Source organism: Danio rerio, chromosome 13 (genome assembly GCF_049306965.1).
Source record: "Danio rerio strain Tuebingen ecotype United States chromosome 13, GRCz12tu, whole genome shotgun sequence".
NCBI lineage: Eukaryota > Metazoa > Chordata > Actinopteri > Cypriniformes > Danionidae > Danio > Danio rerio.
Genome location: NC_133188.1, coordinates 41291360 through 41314275, shown reverse-complemented (window position 1 = coordinate 41314275; position 22916 = coordinate 41291360). Strand labels below are relative to the sequence as shown.

General features: G+C 35.4%; 1 protein-coding gene across 7 annotated transcripts in view; it reads left to right on the top strand.

Annotated features, from left to right (window-relative positions):
* Window positions 1–22916, top strand: part of eys (eyes shut homolog) — a 522196-nt gene that overhangs the window by 352348 nt on the left and 146932 nt on the right. For all 7 annotated transcript variants that reach the window (XM_073920212.1, XM_073920209.1, XM_073920210.1 and 4 more), the window contains 2 exons: window positions 17494–17678; window positions 19189–19280. In XM_073920212.1, the coding sequence (XP_073776313.1) occupies window positions 17494–17678; window positions 19189–19280 (277 nt within the window). The remainder of the gene's footprint in view (window positions 1–17493; window positions 17679–19188; window positions 19281–22916) is intronic.

Below are 22916 nucleotides of genomic sequence, written 5' to 3'. Positions count from 1 at the left end.
CTTCATTAGTCATTGTTATAAGATAAAAGTTAAAATTTTTACTTAAAAATCTAAATATTGTTTCATGGACAGCTTGGACTTCTGACCAATGTTTTATAAATGTGCCTTAGAAAAAAAAAAAAGATTATTTGTGTCCATCTTAACCTAAAATTTTGACATAAGTACACTCATAAAATTGTTTGTTGTTTGTTCAAACTATGTATTAAAAAAATCAAGTTTAAAAATCTAAATAGTGGTTTACTGAGTTCAAATTTTGACTTTGGAAGTCATTGTCATAAGATAAAAGTTGGAATTGTGACTTGAAATTTGAAATTTAGTTTTTTGTTGTAAAGCACTTCTACCAAGCCAGTACTAGGTCATAGTTTAGTTAAGACATCTGAGTAATGTTTTATAAATGTGCCAGAAAAAAAAAAAAAGATTATTGCTGTCCATCTTAAACTAGAATTTTGTCATAAGTACACTCAAAAAATGTTTGCTGTTTGTTAAAACTACTTATCCAAAACAATTCAGGCATGTAAATGTATTTTGACTTTGGAAGTCATTATTATAAGATTAAAGTTGTCTAAATATTGTTTCAAAGACAGCTTGGACTAAGCCAATATTTTACGATAGTTCATGTTTTATAAATGTGCCTCAGAAAAACGAATGATTATTGCCGTCCATTTTACACTAGAATGTTGACACTCAAAAAAAATATGTTTGCTGTTTGCTCAAACTACGTATTCAAACCGAGCTGAAACAACACAATTCTTGAGATTTTTTTTTTCAGATAACTTGTTTAATTTATGTTCAATTCACTTAAATTGGTAAAAACTAATAAGATGTTGCCACATCGATCGGATGGAACCCAACATTTTTTACAGTGTATATGTTCTAGTGCATTGATTCAGTTTGTTAAATTGTTATCTACATAGTATGTCTGTCTTAGGTAAGTTAAAAAAAAAAATCCAGAAATTATTTATATGTGAATTTATAACCACAGGTATTGAAAGCTATAATGAATGAATCACTTTTCACTGTAAAATATAGGCTAAACTATAATTATAGGCGATAAATTTAGAACTGTTTTTTTTTAAGTTCAGGGTTCATATACATTTTTACTACTAAAATTTTATGACTTTTTCAAAACTCTCAATTAAATTTAAATGTCTATGTATGTGTGGTAAATAATGAGAAAAACAATGCACATTCAAATTTTATTACACCATATTGTAAAACTTTCAACAATATATTTAATTTAAGTTTATTTTTATATCTATGTGAAAAATTATTTGGATAACGCTTACACTCCACTAATAATGTGAGAGTATGTGATTGGCCAAGGACAAAAAAAAGACAACTAACTAACCTATATTCAAGTATACAGATATTTGTTAAACAAATTTAAAACAATGGATGAAACGACGCATAGTTGTGCAGTAAACTGTATATTCAACAGTTTACATGTCTGTTGCCTTATTACAAACATGCACAGCAAATTTCACAATATACAGGTTTAAATATACACGTAAACAGAATTTATACCGTTCTGGGGTGGCGCTGAATAAATATATCATCTGTTTATCCCACATTTTGTGTGTTGAGCTTTGAACTGATGAGACGCATGGCTGAATGTTGCACAGAAAGCTGATTTACTTTTCCTGCCTCTCCCATTTTCAAAATAAGATTCCCACATCGATAGTCCAGTATGTTCAATACAAGCTTAGATCAAGTAAAATAAGGAAAAAAACAGTGTTTATTTTCTGATTGACCTTTCTGATTTTATTGGTGGGATTTTACACACAGGATGACATGAGAACGAGAAAACTATTTTCTCGAGAGGCTCAAAATATGTTGTTTTCATGTGCTGAAGTTGTTTATATTTAGATTTTCATTCTATAGTGTCTTTAAGTCATAATTATGATATTTAAAGTTTTAAATTGGGCTAAGTCATAATTTAAAAAATGTAGTCATGCATTTTTAAGTCATAATATTGATTAAAGCATGGCACAATGTGGACTTTTCATGCCTGATTTATGTTGTTTTTTTTTTAGATTTTGTGGACATGGGCTACTTTAAAGAGAGTTTTGATTCTAAAATATCTCTGTCACAATCAATTCCTCGTTAAAAGCATGCAAACTGTCTGTGTCTCTACAGTGACACTATTTTTATTATTTTTACTATTTACTATTTTAAAATTCTAAGATTGACTTCCATTGCACTAGCTTTAAATATTATTGGTAAAAGACTTGCTTGAATGAAAGACATCATGAGCGATTGAATTCAGTCAATGGGATTGTGTGGTTTGTTTTGATTGAGCGGCTTCATTATCTACTTGTCTTTGGAAACCCAAGGAGAATATTGACACCGCAGGACACATCATAAATTATGTTTATGAAACACTCATCAACCTTACAGTAAAGTACCAGATCGTATTTATGTAGACATGTATAAATATTGAGGGAAACAAAGATGGTTCACGAAAACATTACATACAGTAAAGACCTTTGTGGTATTTCAAACCTGAAGAGCTTTCTTTTCTTGCTATTGTTACACAAAAGACAATATTTTGTCTATTGTTTGTCATCAAAACAGTGAAAATACTGACACCCTTTCTCTAAATATGTTTTATGTTCCACAAGTACAGTACATAGATTTAGAGGAACAACAGGGTTAATAAATGATTGAAGAATTTTCAGTTACATAGTGTTTTATTTGTTCACATAACAGTAGTTTGTGAAACTTAATTTAAAAAACTTTAACCTTTTTGCCAGCACTTACTTCTGAGGATCTACACCTACTGTACCTAACTTTAAATAGTTCTTGAACCCAGTGAGCTATAAACATTATCAAGGTATCATTGAACTTTACTGTGATCTAAAAAGTTACTAAATGCTGAAGAATATAAAAAGTTATACATCATAAAGTAATGAGAAAGTAAATTTGTATTTAATATTGTTTTTCCATATACAAACACAGAAAAAACATTAATGTAATGAACTACAAAAAATATGGCTTGAAAGCAAAGTCTCTTATGTGTTTTTATTTAAAATTGGATGAAGATAGCATAAAAAATAAGATTTCTGTAAAAAGTTTTCTTAAACTATATTGGTGTTCTTCTTTCCCAAAAATGACCTGTATTTATAGGATGATATCTAATTAAAAAAATATCTTATATTCTGAGATATTGTCATTACTCTTATTTGTCTCAATTGCCTTGGCTCTCCTCTATGATATCAGTGACTACAATAATATACAGATACATTACCGCAGGCGCCATCATACAGATAAAAAATCCTTGAAATATGCATAATGAAACAAAAAAAAAAATCCCAAATAACCTACATTTTGCTTTGCTCCATTCCAAAATGTGCTGGGAGCCCCTAAAGGTTAGTAAGATAAACACTCGCCATCTGCGGTATGTCTGATAATAAGAGCTTTTTCCACATTTGTTCCACTAATGTTCTCTGAAGAAGCAATAGTTTGAACAAAGTCAATTAGTTTTGTCTGGGAAAAAAAATTACAGCTAATTAGGAACTATATGCAGTGCGGTTTATGATGTTTATTGAGTTCGACACAAAACGCCCATTGCTAACAATGAATGTATTGTAGACAGCCAAATGTCAGCACTAAATTTCCACATCACTTAGGAAATTGAACCATCCTTGCACAATTTCCTGACAATAGACTAATAAATGGATTCTGGGGGGTAAATTTGTCAAATCATTGAAGGTAATTTAGTGAAGTATAAGTCTAAGCAAGTTATTTTAGACGACGAAAACCCATGCATGCACTTAAATTTCCCTAAAGCATGACTTTCATTCAGAATTGATTTGAAATGAACTGCTGGCCCGTAGCCCTTTTAAAAGTGCTTTTTTTCCCTTCTAAATACCACATTTCACAGTGTTAAAGAGTGAGAATGAGATGTCGTTTTCTCAGTTACAGGCTAGTTTTTTGTTGTACAGTTGATCTTTTGAACGCTGCACTGCTAGAACAGTATCTAAGATTGCCGCCATTCAGAGCGAACTGCAAGAAAATCAATAGGCCAGTTACAGGGCCAGAATGAAGGTAAATGTGTTTCTGGCATATGTTGAGAGTGATTCTGACATTTAAGCTAGACTTTATGGTGGTCCTGGGGGGCACAACACAATGGAATTAAAGCTCTCCGCAGAATGAAAAATGTAGTAAACAGAGAAAGTGCATTTGGATCTCTCGAGGGCACTGAAATGTGTCTAGATATGACTGTTGAATGTTTGCTCTAAGATACCATCAGCGCTAATTTCTTCAGCCACTACTGGGAAAGACAAAGTGTGTGTAAGTCATTGCCTTCGGGGGAACAGTGCAGTTAATTTTCCAAACATGCACTTTGCTGAAATCAATGAATTTACAATGCGAAAGGCAAATGCTCCAGACAGCTTTAAAAGGTTTGCTTGGGCATCCATGGGTATTTTCTCCGAGTGCCCGAGAGCTACGATAGCTGAGTAATCGCTCTCCGATTGTCCAGACAGGGTTGAATTGAGGCCATTTTTTATGGAAGATAAAACTCAAGGAAGCCGCTATAGTCCTAACTCAAAAAATGCTGGGATAAATCTATCATCACAAGTTGGACTCAATATCCTCAAGTTGGATAGCAAATTATGTAGCCACATGTACGTGTGGCTGCATTTCATTTTTAAAATGAACGCTACAGGGTGATATGACGAATGCTATGGGGGGGGGGGGGGGTTATGACACCATTCCTTTTTTGCGCTTACCAGCTGACCGATTACCTCAGTGTGGACGGCTTTCCCGCTGTTACTAGTTTGTCCATTTAGCTCACTATGTACGTCAGCAGACTTGAGATGCAGAGAGGAGTAGACTGTGACTAAAGGGTTCGAGTCTGGCAAAGAACCATACCAGAAAGCGAGTACAACAAAAACAGAAGCCAAAAAAAATAAAATAAACAAGTAAATAACAGAGTGAGACTGTGGTAAAATCTGAAAAGGTGGTAAAAATCAGGCAAGGGCTTTTCTTTTTCTGGATTGAAAACATTATTGGTTGGGTTTATGGAAGAAGGAGGTTGGGTCAGTTGATTGGTCAGTCAGTCTACAGTGGGAAAGGGCACTCAAGAGAGAAATTTGATATCTGAAAAAACATACACAGTGGCCTCTGGTGGATTCGCGAAAACAAAATTTGGTGCTCTCCAGAAATGTATATAGTGGTAGGTTTTCAGGATGAGCCAGGGTTGGTGTTTTTGTTATTTGGTCTTGTTTAGTTTGTTTGGGGTATTCTGTTTTATTTTGACATGTACTGTTTTGAGTTCTTTTTTTTTTTGTTTTGTTTTTTGTTTAGTTATAAATTTCCCCACTTTTGGATAGAATTTATTTATTTTTTTGGTTAAGATTTGTTTGTTTGTTCGTTCGTTCGTTCGTTCGTTCGTTGCATTTTTATTGCTTTTGTTTTGATTTTTTTGTTTTGTGCATATGTTAATATTTAGCTGAATTTGATTATTGATGATTTGTCTTGATTCAGGATAGTTTTGTTTTTCAAAACTCATTCAGGATTTGTTGTCATAGCAACAGATTTGTGAGCTCAAACCTACTTGGAAGCAGGCTTAAGCCTGATTTATACTTCTGCGTCAGGTGACCGGTGTAACCCACGGCGCATGCAACCCGCGTGGCTGTGCATTTATACTTCTGTGCGCTGTCTCTGTTGGTCTGCATTAACACTTCCGAAACGCTAGTTGGCAGTGAGGTGTAAATGTTCCTCTGTGTTGAGTTTCTTCGCTGCTTTTTTGCTTTTCCTGAACACGTCCGGGATGTACAAGTGGCTCAAACTCGCTCATTTTGAGGCAGGAACCGGCGGACGTGCAACAACTTTAACTATGAGGTAAACACAAAACAAAACTTTCTATCCAGAGCTCCTTCACGGGACTCCACACTTGTTAACAATCACTCGCGCCATTCGCGCGGCTCTCGGTCCCGCCCAGACTCGTCAGCGCTACCAAGCCGACTAATCACAGAGCTTATGCTACGCGTCATTGCGACATGTAGTTACATTTTTTGAGAGGTGCACGTCAGTGACGGCGACAGCCACGGCGAAGGGCTATGCATCTGTGCCATAGCATACGCCGGTGTTTGACGCAGAAGTATAAATCAGCCTTTAATTCAAATACAATAACTGTGTCATTTAAAGCAAAGTTGATGCTGAATGTATGTACTAACTACTGATATATATATATATATATATATATATAAAGGAGGATGTTTCATTCTTTTTAGTGACTAGCACAGTTTAGGTATTAATATACTTTTTAAGAGTTCACACTTAGATATGCTTGGTGTTAAAAGCAGGGTTGGCATGCTGTCCTGGGAGAGAACCCTCAGCTCAGAGATAACTGAGCCCAAGGCTCCTGTCTGGTCAATAAGGGGGTCGGAGATCAGGTAGGTCTCGAGAGCTCCCCTTTGAAAAGAGAGGAAAAGGAGGAGATGGGGTGGAAGGGGGGATTCTTCCAAAACAAAGATATTTATTGTAAACTTGGATCAATCTGATTGGATTATTAATGATTACGATTAGGAATCCAGTCATGCTCAATCATATCACATACTTCTTTTCGAAATTAGTTTATGAAACTTCACTTAGGAAACTATAAAGGCCCTTTTTAAATTAAACATGTAAAGTTACCTTGAAAAGATACCACCCCAGCTTTATTACAATTTTTGAGATTGTATGATAATAGACATGGACAATATTCTTGTTGAGAGATTTTTTTAAATTAATGTTGCATGTCTGTGTGTGTGTGCATGCATTTGTGCATGTGTTCGTACGTGCTACATTGTAAAAGACCTCCAGTCAATGTCTAAATTGATAATCGTTACTTTGAGTGTCGATAGATCTATTTTTCACAGCATTCACAAGCATTTGCAGTAATCTCAGATCATTTCATCCAGATATTTTTATTTGATTTGCAAACCTATTTGAAAAATCAAATTAGCCAGAGATCAGTTATCACGATTCAAATTTCAGGATCTGCCAAATAATCTTAGATCGTTAAGGGATAAAGAACAGACTCCAGTCTTGTTTTACTCTTGTTTGTTGTTTGAATCCAGAAAGCATTCAAACGTTTGCTAACTCATTTCAAATGAAATTTCAATTCAGAATTTAAATGCAGTTTAAAATGACAAACAATCCTGCGGTTTATCCTTTTTGATCCACACTGAAGTCTCCTACAGTAAGCTTCTTCAGATGACTCAAAATACTGGTCATCGTAAAAATGAGAGCAGGATATTAGACCGTAACTAATGAGTAGCCAAAGTTCTTTATGCCTGATCCAATCGTTATTTGTCTATTCTTTTTCTTTTTTTTTTTGTACATTTCATTTCCTGCAGTCAAACATTTGTCTCAGAATATAACTTAAAAACATGCTCTTTTATTTTAATTATTTATTTTTCAAACAAGGAACTGTTATACTGTTAACTTTCATATGGACCAACAAAGTCTCATCGATTTGTCTATGTAGGTCGCTCTCTAAAAACATCTTTTGCCCTAGGTGCAGCTATAAATAGATTAGCCAGGAACTTGCATGATACCTCGCCTCTCTCTTTCTGCTGTCCTCTCCTCCTCCTCTAAATTCACAGCATACTGCGTATAGAATTTATTTCAAATCGAATCAAAAGACAAAGCAGTCTGAAATATTCTACTTTGATGTCATGATATCAGTTGGTGGCATGTCGGGTCAGGCTGGTTTGGATGTACAACTTCACATGCAGCGATTGGACAAATAGTTGATGCAACACTTTGGTAATGCACCGAAACTGTGACACAGTTGGGAGTTCATCTGTGTGTCCATCATGTTCGGAAGCGTAAAAGAAGATATTTCCGATTTTATGACCAAACTTATTACGATAGTAGGAGTAATATGAAAAAGTGCAACAAAAAAAAGTTGGCACACTGTTGCTTCTTACTTTATTTTTTATTAATTTTTAGTCGAGCTTTTATGTAACAAATGAACTTTAAACGTGGTTGCTATTTCTCTATAACATGATCTGTCATTGCATACTGATGTTGAGCTTCTTTGAATTCTTGCGCATGTATATGTATGGGCTGATGAGTAACAGACAGGACATAAATCAGAAGACAATAAAAGAAAATGATCATTAATTTATTTGCATAACTAGCATTGAATTATTCATCATGGTTTCAATCTGCTCAGCCTGTATCTCATTACCATGACTTATGAGGCTTATAAATCTGAGAGTTTTATGCGTTGTCTGCCTTATTTGCTTTTGGACAATTACTGTACATGTGTTTTTGTTGCATATTTGTGTGTGTGTGTGTGTGTGTGTGTGTGTGTGTGTGTGCGTGTGCGTGTGCGTGTGCGTGTGCGTGTGCGTGTGTGTGTGTGTGTGTGTGTGTAGTTTAGTATAAATAGAGTACTATTTCTCTATAATTTATTTAATATGTGACAGGGAAATTATGTTGTAAAAAATAATGTCATAATTTCCAGTAGTATTTATTTTAAAGACTTATAAAACGTATGCTTGTTTTACTTTTTTAACTGTCAAATATGATCAATATGTCAAAAAAGATGTTTGAGCAGCTTAATTAGAGTTCAGCTGTGGTAAATTCAGTTGATTGGACAAGATTTGAAAAGTAATACACCTGTCTATATAAAGTCTCAGGGTTGACAGTGCATATCAAAGAATAAACCACGCATAAAGACAAAGTCTAAATTGTCTGTAGACCTCTAAGACAGGATTGTCTCGAGGCACAAAGGTGGGGAAGGTTACAGAAAAATTTCAGCTGCTCTGAAAGTTCCAATGAGCACAGTGGCCTCCATCAATCGTAAGTGGAAGATGTTTGGAATCACCAGCACTTTTCCTAAAGCTGGTTGGCCATCTAAGCTGCGTGATTGGGGGAGAAGAGCTGTAGTCAGGTAGGTGATCATTAACCTGATGGTCACTCTGTCTGAGCTCCAGTGATCTTCTGTAGTGAGAGGAGAACCTTACAGAAGGACAACCATCTGTGAAGCAATCCACCAATTAGGCCTGTATGGTAGAGTGGCCAGACGGAAGCCATTCCTTAGGAAAGGGCAAATAGCAGCCTGCCTGGAATTTGCCAAAAGGCATTTGCCTTTTGAGACTAAAATTGAACTCTTTGGAGTGAATGCTTGGCGTTGTGTTTGGAGAAAACCAGGCACCGCTCATCACCAGGCTAATACCATTCCTATAGTGAAGCATGGTGGTGGCATCATCATGCTATGGTGATGTTCTTCAGCAGTAGGAACTGGAAGACTAGTCAGGATATAGAGGGAAAGATAAAAGCAGCAGTGTACAGAGACATCCTGAATGAAAACCTGCCTCAGAGTGCTCTTGACCTCAGACTTAGGCAACAGTTAATTTTCCAGCAGGACAATGACCCAAAGCACATGCCAAAATATTAGTGGAGTGGCTTCACAACAACTCGATAAATGTCCAGCCAAATGTATGGTAGAGTGGCCCAGCCAGAGCCTAAACCTAAGGGTGCTTTCACACCTGTGGATCGATTCAGTTGTTCCAAAACAGAGATTACAATTGTTACATTGTTGCTCTTTGCTTTTGGAGCGGTTGGCTTTCACACTACAAAGTTTCTAATCGAAATAAAAGAGCTAAAACAAGTCACGTGCGAGTAAACTCTCCTTACATTGGTCAGAGTGTCATGGTTTTTTCTGCAGCGTCCTGCTGAGCTGTCAGGAGAGGTGGTGGTTTGGTGGTGATTGACAGGGTGCGCGCGTGACGTGTCTGAGGAGAGACGCGATGGGGAGGGGTGAGAAGGGTGCGCGACGATGCCTATTTGAGGACCGGGATGGAGATGTGAGATTAACGGGAGATCATCACTCGTTTGCGGGCATCCGGAGACTCGCGAAACTTCCCACCCCACTCATAATTCTCTCTTCATATAGCCGTAAGCCTTTTACATATCCATAAAACACTGTGATATAACCGCGCTTGGATCGGATCGCTTTCTCACTACAATCGAACCGCTCCAGGGTTCGTTTTAATCGAGCCGAGACCACCTCATTCAAGCAATCTCAGAGCGATTACTTTGGCGCGGAACAGAGCGCGATTGCCCTGTTCACATATGCCAAACGAACCGCGCTAACTGGGCAAACGAGATACGTTCCGAAACAAAAGTGTAGGTGTGAAAGCACCCTAAATCCTATTGAATATCTCTTGAGAGATCTAAAAATGGCTGTACACCTTCGGTTCCCATCCAACCTGATGGAGCTTGAGAGGCACTGCAAAGAGGTATAGTCAAAAATTCATAATATTCAAAAAGACTTGAGGCTGTAATTGCTACCAAATGTGCATTAACAAAGAATTTAGCAAAGGTTGTGAATACTTATGTACATGTGATTTTACAGGTTTTTTATTTTTAATATATTTGCAACAATTTAAAAAAAAATTTTTACATTGTCATTATGGACTATTGTGTATAAAATTTGGAGGAAATAAATACATTTAATCTGTTTTGGAGTAAGGCTGTAACATAAACAAATGTGGAAAAAGTGAAGCACTATGAATAAGTTCCGGATGCACTGTATATAGGACCTTAAAGATATTAACAGTAATATTTTTTTAAATATTAGTATTAATATTGATAATACAATTATTTATTGCATTAATATTAGAACTACTAATATTAATTATATATCTGATTTAGCAATATATATATATATATATATATATATATATATATATATATATATATATATATATATATATATATATATATATATATACTATTATTATTATTATTATTATTCTGTTAAAGTTTAAAAACAATATACATAGCCTATTTACCAACTAGGTCTTTAGTTAGTTAGTTAGTTAGTTAGTTAGTTAGTTTGAAATTGCACCATACATTTTATATTTCAGCATACAGTACAATATTGTTCTAAATCACAGGAGTCAATTTCAAGTTCCTGGGGGCCGCAGCTCTGCACAGTTTAGTTTCAACCCTGCTCCAACACACTTACCAGTAGGTTTCAAACAAGCATGAAGGACCCAATTAATTTGATCTGGTGTGTTTAATTAGGGTTGAAACTAAACTATGCAGTGTTGCGGCCCTTCAGGAACTAGAATTGACACCTGTGTTCTAAACAGAACTATTGCTATGTACAAATAATAATAATCTTAATAATAAATAATAATATTTAAAGAGCCGTATTGTATGTTTAAGGCTATTTCATACAGGTCATCATACAGTAGATATCAATCTTCCCATCAGTGACGTGCATCTAGTCTCTTAGTCAATGTGTGTAAAGATTTTGGACATCTTCTTGGACACCTTTAATGCTTCCAAACAGTTTGCTGCATTTTTATAAATTGTCTTGAGGTAGATCATTATGATTCGGTTGACTTTCTATGTGCGATTTGATTGGACAGGAATCACAGGACTGATTTTTCTAATCCCCATGAACAGGGAATAATAAAGTAGTGACTGCAGGTGAAGGAAAGTAGTGGAGTAAAAGTATAGATACAGCACTAAAAATGTACTCAAGGGAAAGTAACAGTACACATTTATAAAACTACTTAATATATTACTATTTCTGCAGAAGAATGTTGTTAACCAAAAAAGTTAATCATCCTATTGACTTATGTAGGAGAAATCCTCACTATGAAAGTCAGTGTGAATCGACAGTGGTTTGGTTAAACATGTTCTGCAAAATATCTTCTTGTATGTAGCACAAATGATGCATGTGACACAATATACAGCATAATCTGTTTATCTTTTATGAGCAATAATCGAGATGGCTAATATTTGTTTCTAATAAAAGTTCATTAAGTGTAAAATAAGCAGCTAATTATGTTGGAAAATGGCGCATAAGCGCAAGTTACTCTTGCATTTTAAACCATTACATACATATTTTCCCTCCGTCTATATTTTTAATGGATGTGCTTACCATTCATACATTAAACAACAGTATTTCTGAATGGCCGTAAGGAAAACACTAACACACACACACACCCTCTCTTTTTCTCTCTCTCTTCCTCTCTTGTTCTTCTCTTTACAGAGATCTATATTTATACATCCCATAATAGTGTTTATCAGCACAACTGGCACCCATCCAGCCAAGTCAGCATTTCGCAAACATGAGCAATAACCATCCTCTCGAAGTGTTTGCGGACTTATTTTATCCAATAGGAGTTTTATGTTCGAGATTTCCTTTAGTGTGTCTTTCATAGCTCGCTCTGTCGATATTAACCACCGAATGAGCTCGCAATCACCTGTCCCTATTGACCGCTTTTGAATGTTTAAGAAGCAGACTGCGCCAACCACGTGGAGAAGTTAGTGGTTGAAATGCAGATTTTTAAAGCGGGATCTGGAGTTAACTGCTAATGAGGTGAGTGTTTGCCTCCCGGCAGCAATCGCGAACTGCGTGAAAGCCTTATATCAGTCCAAACAAGCATCTCAAATTAATGAATGGCTCAGTCTCAAAGGGGTAATTTTCCATCATCAACGCTGGTAAACCTGCCTGGAACGCCAGGGGAGGGAGAAGGTAGACGCTCCATATAGTCATTCAGCATTCATCCTCATTAATCGCTAGTTTTCAGATAAGTCTCCATTCTTGCGGTCACAGGCTTCCCCCGCAGATATTTGTCCTATTATGAAGTGCAGGACTTGGGGGATTTTTCTACAAGCTACTTAATCGCCAGTGCGCCCCGGAGACCTTCGGCGGCAGATCAAAAGATTTCAGCATTAAAAAAGATTTAAAGTCAAGCAAATATTGATGAAGCCTTCATCTGATGTAGGTCCATTAATCGTGACAGCAATCACAAATGCTCGCTATTTTGTAGTCGTCGGTCAATCATGGGGTAGGAAGGAAAAAATACTGCCGGCAGGTCCACATTATTGAACGTTTCGTTGCAAAACACCCCGAGGCAAGACCTTCCGAAGGCACTGTTTGAGATTGAAGGGCATTAACTCCAGACCAACGCTAATGCTCAGGCCAAATTGCTCAAGTCAGAGCCGCTCTTTTAAGTTCGTCCGCATCAGTACCCTAAATGATCTCAAAGAGGGTGGAAGTCTCGGAAAATGTCCCATAATTGCCGAGCGATATGGATGACAGGGAGCAGGATATCATGGCTTAAAATGAGGCATGTAATAAGCTGGTATAATTTTTCTCAAGCAGTCACTCACTCTCAGCCGCTTTGCAAGGCGAATTTGTGTGGCTTTCTTGGCAAACCACATGCTACCGCGGTCATCGTGTGGGTTACTCTTCACTTGCTCTAAAAACCCCTCATGGTACAAGGCTGAGGTTCCTCAAGCTGACAGAAAGAGGTTTACGCAGCAGAGAGATCATCTTAGACCTCCTCTAAGCAAGCTACTCTCATTCACATGCACTTTTTTAGCTTCATCAGCTCTTGGGATGCAAACTATGATCAATGGTAACTGGCATGTTCCTGCGCTTTTTAGCATCTGAATGACTGCATCCTTTGAAATGTTAAACACAAAATGCTTTTAGATTTCATTAAGGATGAAAGATTGTTATTTTCCGCCATCTCTAAGTATGATAGATGCACTACAGTGGTAAGGACATTTCGAGGTGAACATCAGTGGCTTCAGAGGATCCACTGACAGCGGTAGAACATTGGACGAGCAGCCCTTTTCTGCCTCTAATTGGAGTAGACTTCCTCTGGAGCGTTATTCTTCAGTCCCTCCCAATTAAAGCCGATCTGAAAACTGCCTTTTTAAATGTACCAAGTCATGGCAGGTAATAGGTCACTCGTAGCTTTGATCAAACTGCAGCGAGAGAAAAGGAGCTACTGTACCAGCCGCAATTATCATAAAGTAGCTTTAAAATGAAAGACGGAGATCTTACAGACACCTGTTTTACAGGCTTTCAGCTTTTTTTTTCTGTGAGTCAAATGAAAGCACAGTTTATAGCAGTAAGTTTTCACTTTCGTCAGATGTGGGAAATCTTTCTCTGAGATAGTTTGTAGGCTGCAAAGAAATGTTTTACTGTCGTCATAAGTTGTCTATAGCATATATGCATAATTTTAATAGATGTAATTCATCTATCTGTCTAGCTAATTATCCGTCTGTCTGCCTATACATTTGAAGTCAGAATTATTAGCCCCCCTGTTTATTTGTTCCCTCAATTTCTGTTTAACGGAGAACAGATTTTTTTTAACACATTTTTAAACATAGTGGTTTTAATAACTCAATTCTAATAACTGATTTATTTTATCTTTGCCATGATGACAGTAAAATATTTAGTAGAAGGTGTAATATTTTACTAGATATTTTTAAGACATTAGTATTCAGCTTAAAGTGACATTTAAAGGCTTAACTTGCTTAATCAGGTTAATTAGGCAGGTTAGGGTAATTAGGCAAGTATTTGTATAACGATTTGTTCTGTAGACTATCGGAAAAATATAGCTTGAAAGGGCTAATAATTTTGACCTTTAAATATTTTTTAAAAACATTTAAAACTGCTTTTATTCAAGCCGAAATAAAATAAATAGAAAAATTTCCAGATGAAAAAATGTTATCTAACATGCTGTGAAAACGCCCTTGCTCTGTTACACGTCATTTGGGAAATCAAAGGGGCCAATAATTGTCACTTCAACTGTGTCTGTTTAGAATTTGTCATTTGTTTCTCCGTGAATTTATTAACAGTTTACAGTTTTGGCTTTTGTGTGTTGCTGCATATATACAGTGGTGGGTAAAGTTACTTTTAAAAGTAATATTTTACAATGAAAAATAAATAAATGTGTTTTTAAGGAAAGTATTATGAAAGTATGTGTTTTTTTTATTATACTTATTAAGATTTAAACATAAAATTGTTATATACACTACCTGACAAAAGTCCAAAAGTTTTAGGAATAACAAATAAAAACTTGACTTTTAGTTGATAATTTGGTATCAGAAGTGATAGAAAGCATTCTTGCAGGACTCCCACAGTTTATCAAGGTCATCTTTAATGCCTCTTCCTACATCTTACCCCAGACATGCTCAATAATGTTAATTTCTGGTGACTGGGTTGGCCAATCCTGTAGAACCTTGTATAAAACTTAACGCTATCGTGCTAAAGAATTTGCACTTTTCTGTGGTTTGTAATGTAATAGGCAGCACAAATGTTTTAATACCTCAGGCTGTTGATGTTGCCTTCCACTCTGCAGATCTCTCACACACCCCCAAATTAAGTCAACTCCAAACCATGATTTTTCCTTCACCAAACTTGACTGATTTCTATGAGAATATTGGGTCCATGTGGGTTCCAATAGGTCTTCTGCAGTATTTGTGATGATTGGGATGCAGTTCAACAGATATATTCTGCCACTTTTAATAATGATCAGCTAGAAGTTTTTTTGTGTCTCTTACAATTGCAATTGACAACAAGACTTTTGTCAGGTAGTGTACTGGTTTTAATAGTATATTTGGTATCAAATTAAATTTCTATATTAATAATAATATTAATGTAGTTTTTTATAGTTTATTACTTTTATATTTTGCATTTTGAATACACATAATAATGCAATAAAATGTTTTAAATAATAATTTAAACTAAATATAGAAGGCCATGTAAGAAAGTATTGCAGTCACACACTTCATTTTGGCAAATGTTGTACAATAAAAAGAAAATTTTAAAAAGAAAACCTCTGCTCAGTAAACTAAAATTATTAATTATATTATGGGAAACAAATTAAGACGACTTGAAAATTAGGGCTGGGTGATTAATCGAAGAGTAAACAAAATTGTCATTCAGAACCACGTATGGAGTCACGTGATCACTGATTCATACTTATGCTGCCGGCTTGCAGCCACATCTGATCTGAGGAAGATGGACCCATTCTTAAGCCTTGCTTTGCACTACTTTGACAATAATTAGATGCTGCGCCAGAGATGCCTTGAGATGGCATATTTTTCATTACATTAAACTTATTAGTTGCATAGAAATATTTGTTTACAGAACTTGCAAGAAATGCACTGTTTAAGATATTATTTACAGCATATACAAGAGTTATTTTATTTAGAAGAGATACTTTTTATTTTCTACTTTTAATTTGAAAACATTTTATTTTATTTTGAAAAAAATGAATTCTGTTTCCAAAAGTGCAAGTTTTTTATTTTAAATAAAATTTTTTACTTTTTTTTATAAGAGAAGTTAGTTTTAGGTAATGAGCGTTTTATTGTAGTTGTTCAACGTTGATGTTTAATAAGTAATCATAGATAGTAGTGTGTGTTTCCTTTTATTATTTTAAAATCAAGTAATGCACCCTTCATTCAAAAATCTCTCACTTGTAATATGTAAGCATATTTACTGTACAAAACCTCTCAGTGAACTATGAGGGCAAAAAAATATTTACATAAATAAAATAATCATTCATTAATCGTAATTAAGTAAAAATATTTAATTAATTGAGATTTTGATTTTAGGCCAAATCGCCCATCACTAGTCTCAATTTCTCTGGATTTACTGTTAGGTATATGTTTGATTAAAATATTAATATTTGTTTTATTCTATAAATGGAAAAATAACATTTGTTTTAATGGAAAATCCATGTTCCATGAAAATCCATGAAAATGTTTTTCCACTAAATAACAATCTCTTAAATTCTGTAATTAAACATTTGTATTATGTTGTCTAAGATTAATAATTGTAGAACATTGCTATTCTTTGCAAATAATGCTTCAAATACGCTTAAAAAAACTACTATAAACACTATACACACATTAGTGTCAAATCAATGTTAAATAACATTCCATCTGCTCAGAGCAGAACATTATATATAAAAAAAACTAGCATTAACATATTCATAGGTTTAAAATCACTGATCATTTGTAACACTGTAATATTCAAAAGTGGTCAAACAATATTGTCCTAATTGACTTACTGTTGGGAATGTAATGTGGAGAGAGCATCATTTTTGTTCCTAATTTGTTACTCATACACTTTCTCCAGTTATGGTTAAACCTGCTGAAGTTGATTAAAAACTGATAGCGGCTAAATGAAATATGGAGCTTTGCCCATTAAAAAGTTTAAATATTCAAAAAACCATAAATAACTGTCACAAAAGTTTCTCTTCCATGTGAGACTCAATTCATATCCCCTGTTTTATTCAGATTTTATTCATACAGAGTTTATTCAGATTCTCCATTCTTATCGACTCAGGCTCTCATACGCATTCACAATGCAGTCCTGAATATTAAAAAGGTTGTGTTGCCCACTTTTTTATTTGGAGTGACATGATAACAGAGGTTCTGTGATGTTCATTCTCATTATGATTCAGCATAGCATAGGGCTACATTTTCTTGTACCTAGGATGAAATATTATCATATTAAATATATATTTTAGTCAACTGTATAATGACAAAAACATGTTGTTTTTGTTTACCAACCCCCAAAAAGAACTCAAATATTCGATATCTATGCAAATTTGGGTTCTGAGAAGCAACTCACATTCACACAAGTGTCAAGGTTTACTTTATACTATTCAAAGAAACTATGGCAGAGTATGTATAACAGCCTACATTTCAATCCTGCAGATGCTAGTTTTGGAGGATATTCTGGGAATTCCTTTTTGGAGTTTGGAGGATTTGAAGTTGCTGTTCCGATCAGTGTCACGGTGAGATTCCAAACTGAATCAATGTACGGAACCTTACTGTATTCAGCCAGTGCCAAAAGAAGTGTGTTCTTCATTAAACTCTACATTTCCAATGGAATACTCCAGGTAAAACCTCACATGCATTTGAGTTCTCAAAGAGTCAGCCTTGCGTAAAGGAACGATCACACTTTACAATGAGGTTTCATTAATTAATGTATTTACTAACATGAACTAATTATGAACAATACTTGTGCAACAATCATTATTCATAGTTCAACATTTACTAATGTATTATTAACATCTAAATGCATGCTTGGTAACATTAGATAATGCCTCTTAAGTTAACATCATGAACTAACAACTAGCAACGATATATTTTTATAAACTAACATGAACAAATAATAAATGTATTGTTCATTGCTTGTAAATGTAAGCAAATGCATTAACATTAACTAATACTACACTACCCGGCCACTTTATTAGGTACACCTTACTAAAACTGGGTTGGACCCACTTTTGCCTTCAGAACTACCTTAATCCTTTGTGACATAGATTCAACAAGGTACTGGAAATAATCCTTAGAGATTTTGGTCCATATTGACAGCATCACAGAGTTGCTGCAGATTTGTCAAAATATCCCCTTCCACCTCATCCATTCAAACCACTCTGAGATAATTTGCGCTTTGACATGATACATCCTCCTGGAAGTTGCCATCAGAAGATAGGTGCACTGTGGTCATAAAGGGATGGACATGGTCAGCAATAATTCTCAGGTAGGCTGTGGCTTTTACATGATGCTCAATTGGTAATGGGCCCAAAGTGTGCCAAGAAAATATTCCCCACACCATTGAGTCGTTATTCCAAGGCAGGGTGGATCCATGCTTTCAAGTTGTTGACACCAAATTCTGACCCTACCATCTGAATGTTGCAGCGGAAATAAGACTATTCAACATTGTCCAATTTTGGTAAGCCTGTGAGAACTGACTCATTTTCCTGTTTTTAGCTGACAGGAGTGGCACCTGTCGTGGTCTTCTGCTGCTGTAGCCCATCCTCCTTAAGGTTGGACGTGTTCAGAGATGCTCTTCTGCATACCTCAGTTGTAACGGGTGGTTATTTGATTTACTGTTGCCTTTCCACTCACTGGATATTTTCTCTTTTTCGACCATTCTCTGTAAACTCTAGAGATGTTTATGCATTAAAATCCCAGTAGATCAGCAGTTTCAAAAGTCGCTTAAATCACCTTTCTTCCTCATTTTGATGCTCGGTTTGAACTGCAGCAGATCGTCTTGACCATGTCCACATGACTAAATGCATTGAGTTGCTGCCATGTGATTGGCTGATTAGAAATTTGCGCTAAGGAGCAGTTGGACAGGTGTACCTAATAAAGTGACTCTCTCGTCCTAACTCCAGAATTTAACGCTCTGACCCCAAACATTTAATTTGTTTAATTAACACTTCAATTGCCTCTTCTTCTTGTTAAATTGCTGAATGTCTCCTCAATTGTAAGTTGCTCAGATAAAAACATCTGCTAAATGACAAAGTAAATGTAGAACCTTATTGTAAAGTGTGACCAGTGGATTAAAATTTTAATTAGTTGTTCAAATATACTAACGCATGCTATTCTCACACCCTTTAGTATGACTTTTTGTGCAACCAAAAGCAAGGAGTTCAGCGGATCAATACAGCACAGTGGGTTGCTGATGGAAATGAACATGTGGTGATTTTCAGGTAAGAGAATTTCTCCTCCAGCATGTAAGTAGTTTGAGATCACAGAGGCTATAAATGAATCTGGTGTCTACCGATTGAATAAGGGACATGGAAGAAGTTAATTAATAGGAAGCAGATGGTGAAACTGGTCATGTAAAGGGAGCCATTTGTGACTTATTCATAAGTTAAGTTAAATTTAGAATATAGAATGGCTTTATTCATAACCAGACTGTAAATAAAGTAATTAGTTACTTTTTTAGGAGCCATGTGTTACTAATCTGTAAGTTAAGTTAAATTTAGAGGATAGAAAAGCTTTATTCATAATCACACTGTAAAAAAAAAAGTAATTAGTTACTTTAAAAATGTGAGTAAACCTGTTGCTTTTAGATCAGTTAGGTGACTACTTTTTAAAATGTGAGTAAACCTCTTGCCTTAAAATTATTAAAGTTGCAAGTTACAATGGGTTTACTGCTTTTTAAAGAAAAGTCAACTTGTCTCATTTAGGTCAACAGTTTTATTCACTCTTTTAATATCTATTCGCTTTATCAGTGGAGTCATACATGATTTCAAAAGAAAATGGACTTGGCACAGCTAGTGTTTTTTAGCCAATGATGAACCTTCTGTGAGAGCTTTATGTGACTATTTTTAATCTCAAAAGGTTCCTTTTACAGCATTGATGTTATCAGTTAAATAGACTTAATAATAATAATAATAATAATAATAATAATAGTAATAATAATAATAATAATAACAATAATAATAATAATAATAATAATACCTTTTATTAATAGGTGCTTTTTAAAGCATTCAAGGACACCTTATGTCACAGGCACATCATAAAATACAAGACAGAAGAATAATAAACATAATAACAAACCAGAAAATCTGATTTTAATAATATTATTTAATGATATGATAATATTTATTAATTTTTTACACTTACAATACATACAGATCAGAATAAGTACACTGTAAAACCCAAAAAGTTAAGGTAACTTAAACCATTTGAGGAAACCAATTGTAACAAACTAAGTTCAAAAACTAATCCTACTGTGAACTTAATCTGTTTGAGTAAACAAAGCAGTTTGAGCACAGTAAAACTCAATAAATGAAGAGAACTCAAACCAGCTTACTACTTTAATACCCAATAAGTTAAGGAAACTCAAACTGTTTGAGGAAACCGATTTCTACAAACCATTTGAGTTAAGAACTAATCTATATGATTACTTTCAACTTCATTTAAGTTGAAGTAATGAGGTACTTAATTAACAAATTATCTTCAACATTGAGTTCAAAACTCTTTTCAATTGAGTGGAATTAACTTTCAGTCAATTTTGAGTTTACTACACTCACTTTATAAAGTTGACTGTTGGGTTTTACAGTTTGTTTTATTCAATTTTTACATCGTCACCTATAGTTTGAGATTTTAATTTTACAAAGGTTACTTGAAACATTTACTTACTTGAAACACTTATATGCTGTATATAAAATCACTTTTGTAAATGTCATGTCTCATCTCATCTTTGACCCATACGCATTATACTATTCAGCGAAATGATGGGGAATTTTTCTTTCCAGCACTTATTTGTTCAACTCTGTAATGGCTGCAATATAACTCCAAATTTGTCAGTCCTGGGCATTTGGACTAAAAGCTGTAAGATTGCTGAAAGGTCTTTGATGTTCAGAAGCACAATTCACAGAGGTCCATTAGGTTTGTTTCTTTTCATCCGATTCAGCAGAAAGTGAAATGCGCGGTCACACAGTCATTGAAAGATTTGATCAGATTTTGGGGTCTCTGAGAGACAGTGCAGCCTCTTCACACGCGGATGCTTTAGTCGGCTCCTGATCTTGAGTGCGTCAGTCTGTTTATGTCTGTTTTTCATAGAGATTTTTGAAAAGCTTCCAAGATGCACCAGCTGCACAATTCAGTCATTACTTTTGTGCCAACTAGCAAAAGACTTGGTGTGAAAGAGAGTTGTCAAAATGAGATTGAACAAAGAAACAGGATCGAGAGACCATCTCTTAAAAGGGGTCATATTATTCAAATCGCAATTTCCTTGATCTTTTGAAGTAGAGGTTGTTGTACTATTAAAAAACACAGTGAGCAGTTGTGCCACTTTTAGTGCTGAATGTCAGACCAAAAACATGTCTCATTCGCCAAACAGGCACTAAATCCACTGCTGTTGAACATGTTAGTAATTAAAGGAATATTCCAGATTAATAATTTTTCTCTAGTTATTCGTTCTTTTTCTTTAAAAAATTAAATAATAATAATAATAATAATAATAATAATAATAATAATAATAATAATAATTGCTTACGTTTAAATAGCACTTTTTTAGACACTCAAAGTGATTTACACATTGGGGGGAATCTCCTCATCCACCTGGATCACACGACGACAGCCATATTATGCCAGACTGTACACCACTCACCAGGGGTCTCATGTCCGAAGACTTGTGTGGAAATCATACTAAAACATTGCGTATGCACAAAGCTGTAAATGTGCGTACGCAGTAAAAAATTCAGATGTATGAAACATTGCGTACGCCGAATCACACGCATATTCACTTCGTATATCTGAATGAACGTGAAACTGAGTGCAACATGCATAAGCGCAAAACCCCTCCCTGCCTCATCCCCTGTATGAATATGCTAATGACTCTACTTTAGCAAAACCCAACTAAAAAGCAATGGCAAAAGCAAGCAAAAAGAGTAACTTTGAACAGAATGTGAATTGGAGGTGCTGCTTTCGGAGGTAGAACGGAGAAAAACAGTGTCATTTGCAAGTTTGTTCTTCGGAATTTAATAACAAAAAAAATAGAGTGGGAGAGTTAAGCTGATGCAGTTGACACCGTTGGGTCTGAACATCGCACTGAGTGGATTAAGAAAGAAATAATGCGATCTATAGGATGACAAGTTTGAGCATGAACTCGAATCCAGCGTCGGATGAACTCATTCTTTTTTTTCCCCCGCTACATATCAGATTTTGCCAACACTCTTCATCACTAGGAAGACAAGTAGGAATCATTAACAAGTCTATGCATCATATTTTATTTGCACATTTATAGAATGAAAATGTTTCTGATTCACGTATGCAAATTCATCTTAAATAGTGCCTTTATAGCAATGTGTGTGGAGTCGATCGCTCTGATTACATTGGGAAAACCGGCGACCGCTGCAAATTGCGCTTTAAAATTTGGCTGGTCAACTGCATGGTATGGAAACCTTATATACCTGCTAGACATGCGGATGATTCTGTCTCATACAGCTGCCATTGCATGGCTTAAAGACACTTTGTAGAGTGCAATTTAACACTCAGGACTCGGCAATGGAAATAAAACAGACACACACAAGAAATGTGCGTACGCCAGGCATGAAGTTGATGTGGACCTGCGCACTTTCCCACGTTCATTTCATCATTAGTAAATCCAAACGTACGCACCTGGCGTACGCAAAGTTTTTGTGTGTACGCAGCGTTGATACATGAGGCCCCAGCTGATTGGTGGAGAGTGGACAAAGTAATGTAGCCAATTATAATATGGGGATGGCTAGGAGGCCATGATGGACAGAGGTAAATAAGCAAATCTGGCTAGGATGTCGGGGTTAAACCCCTACTTTTTTTACCTGGGAATTTCAGGAGTCGGGACCTCAGTT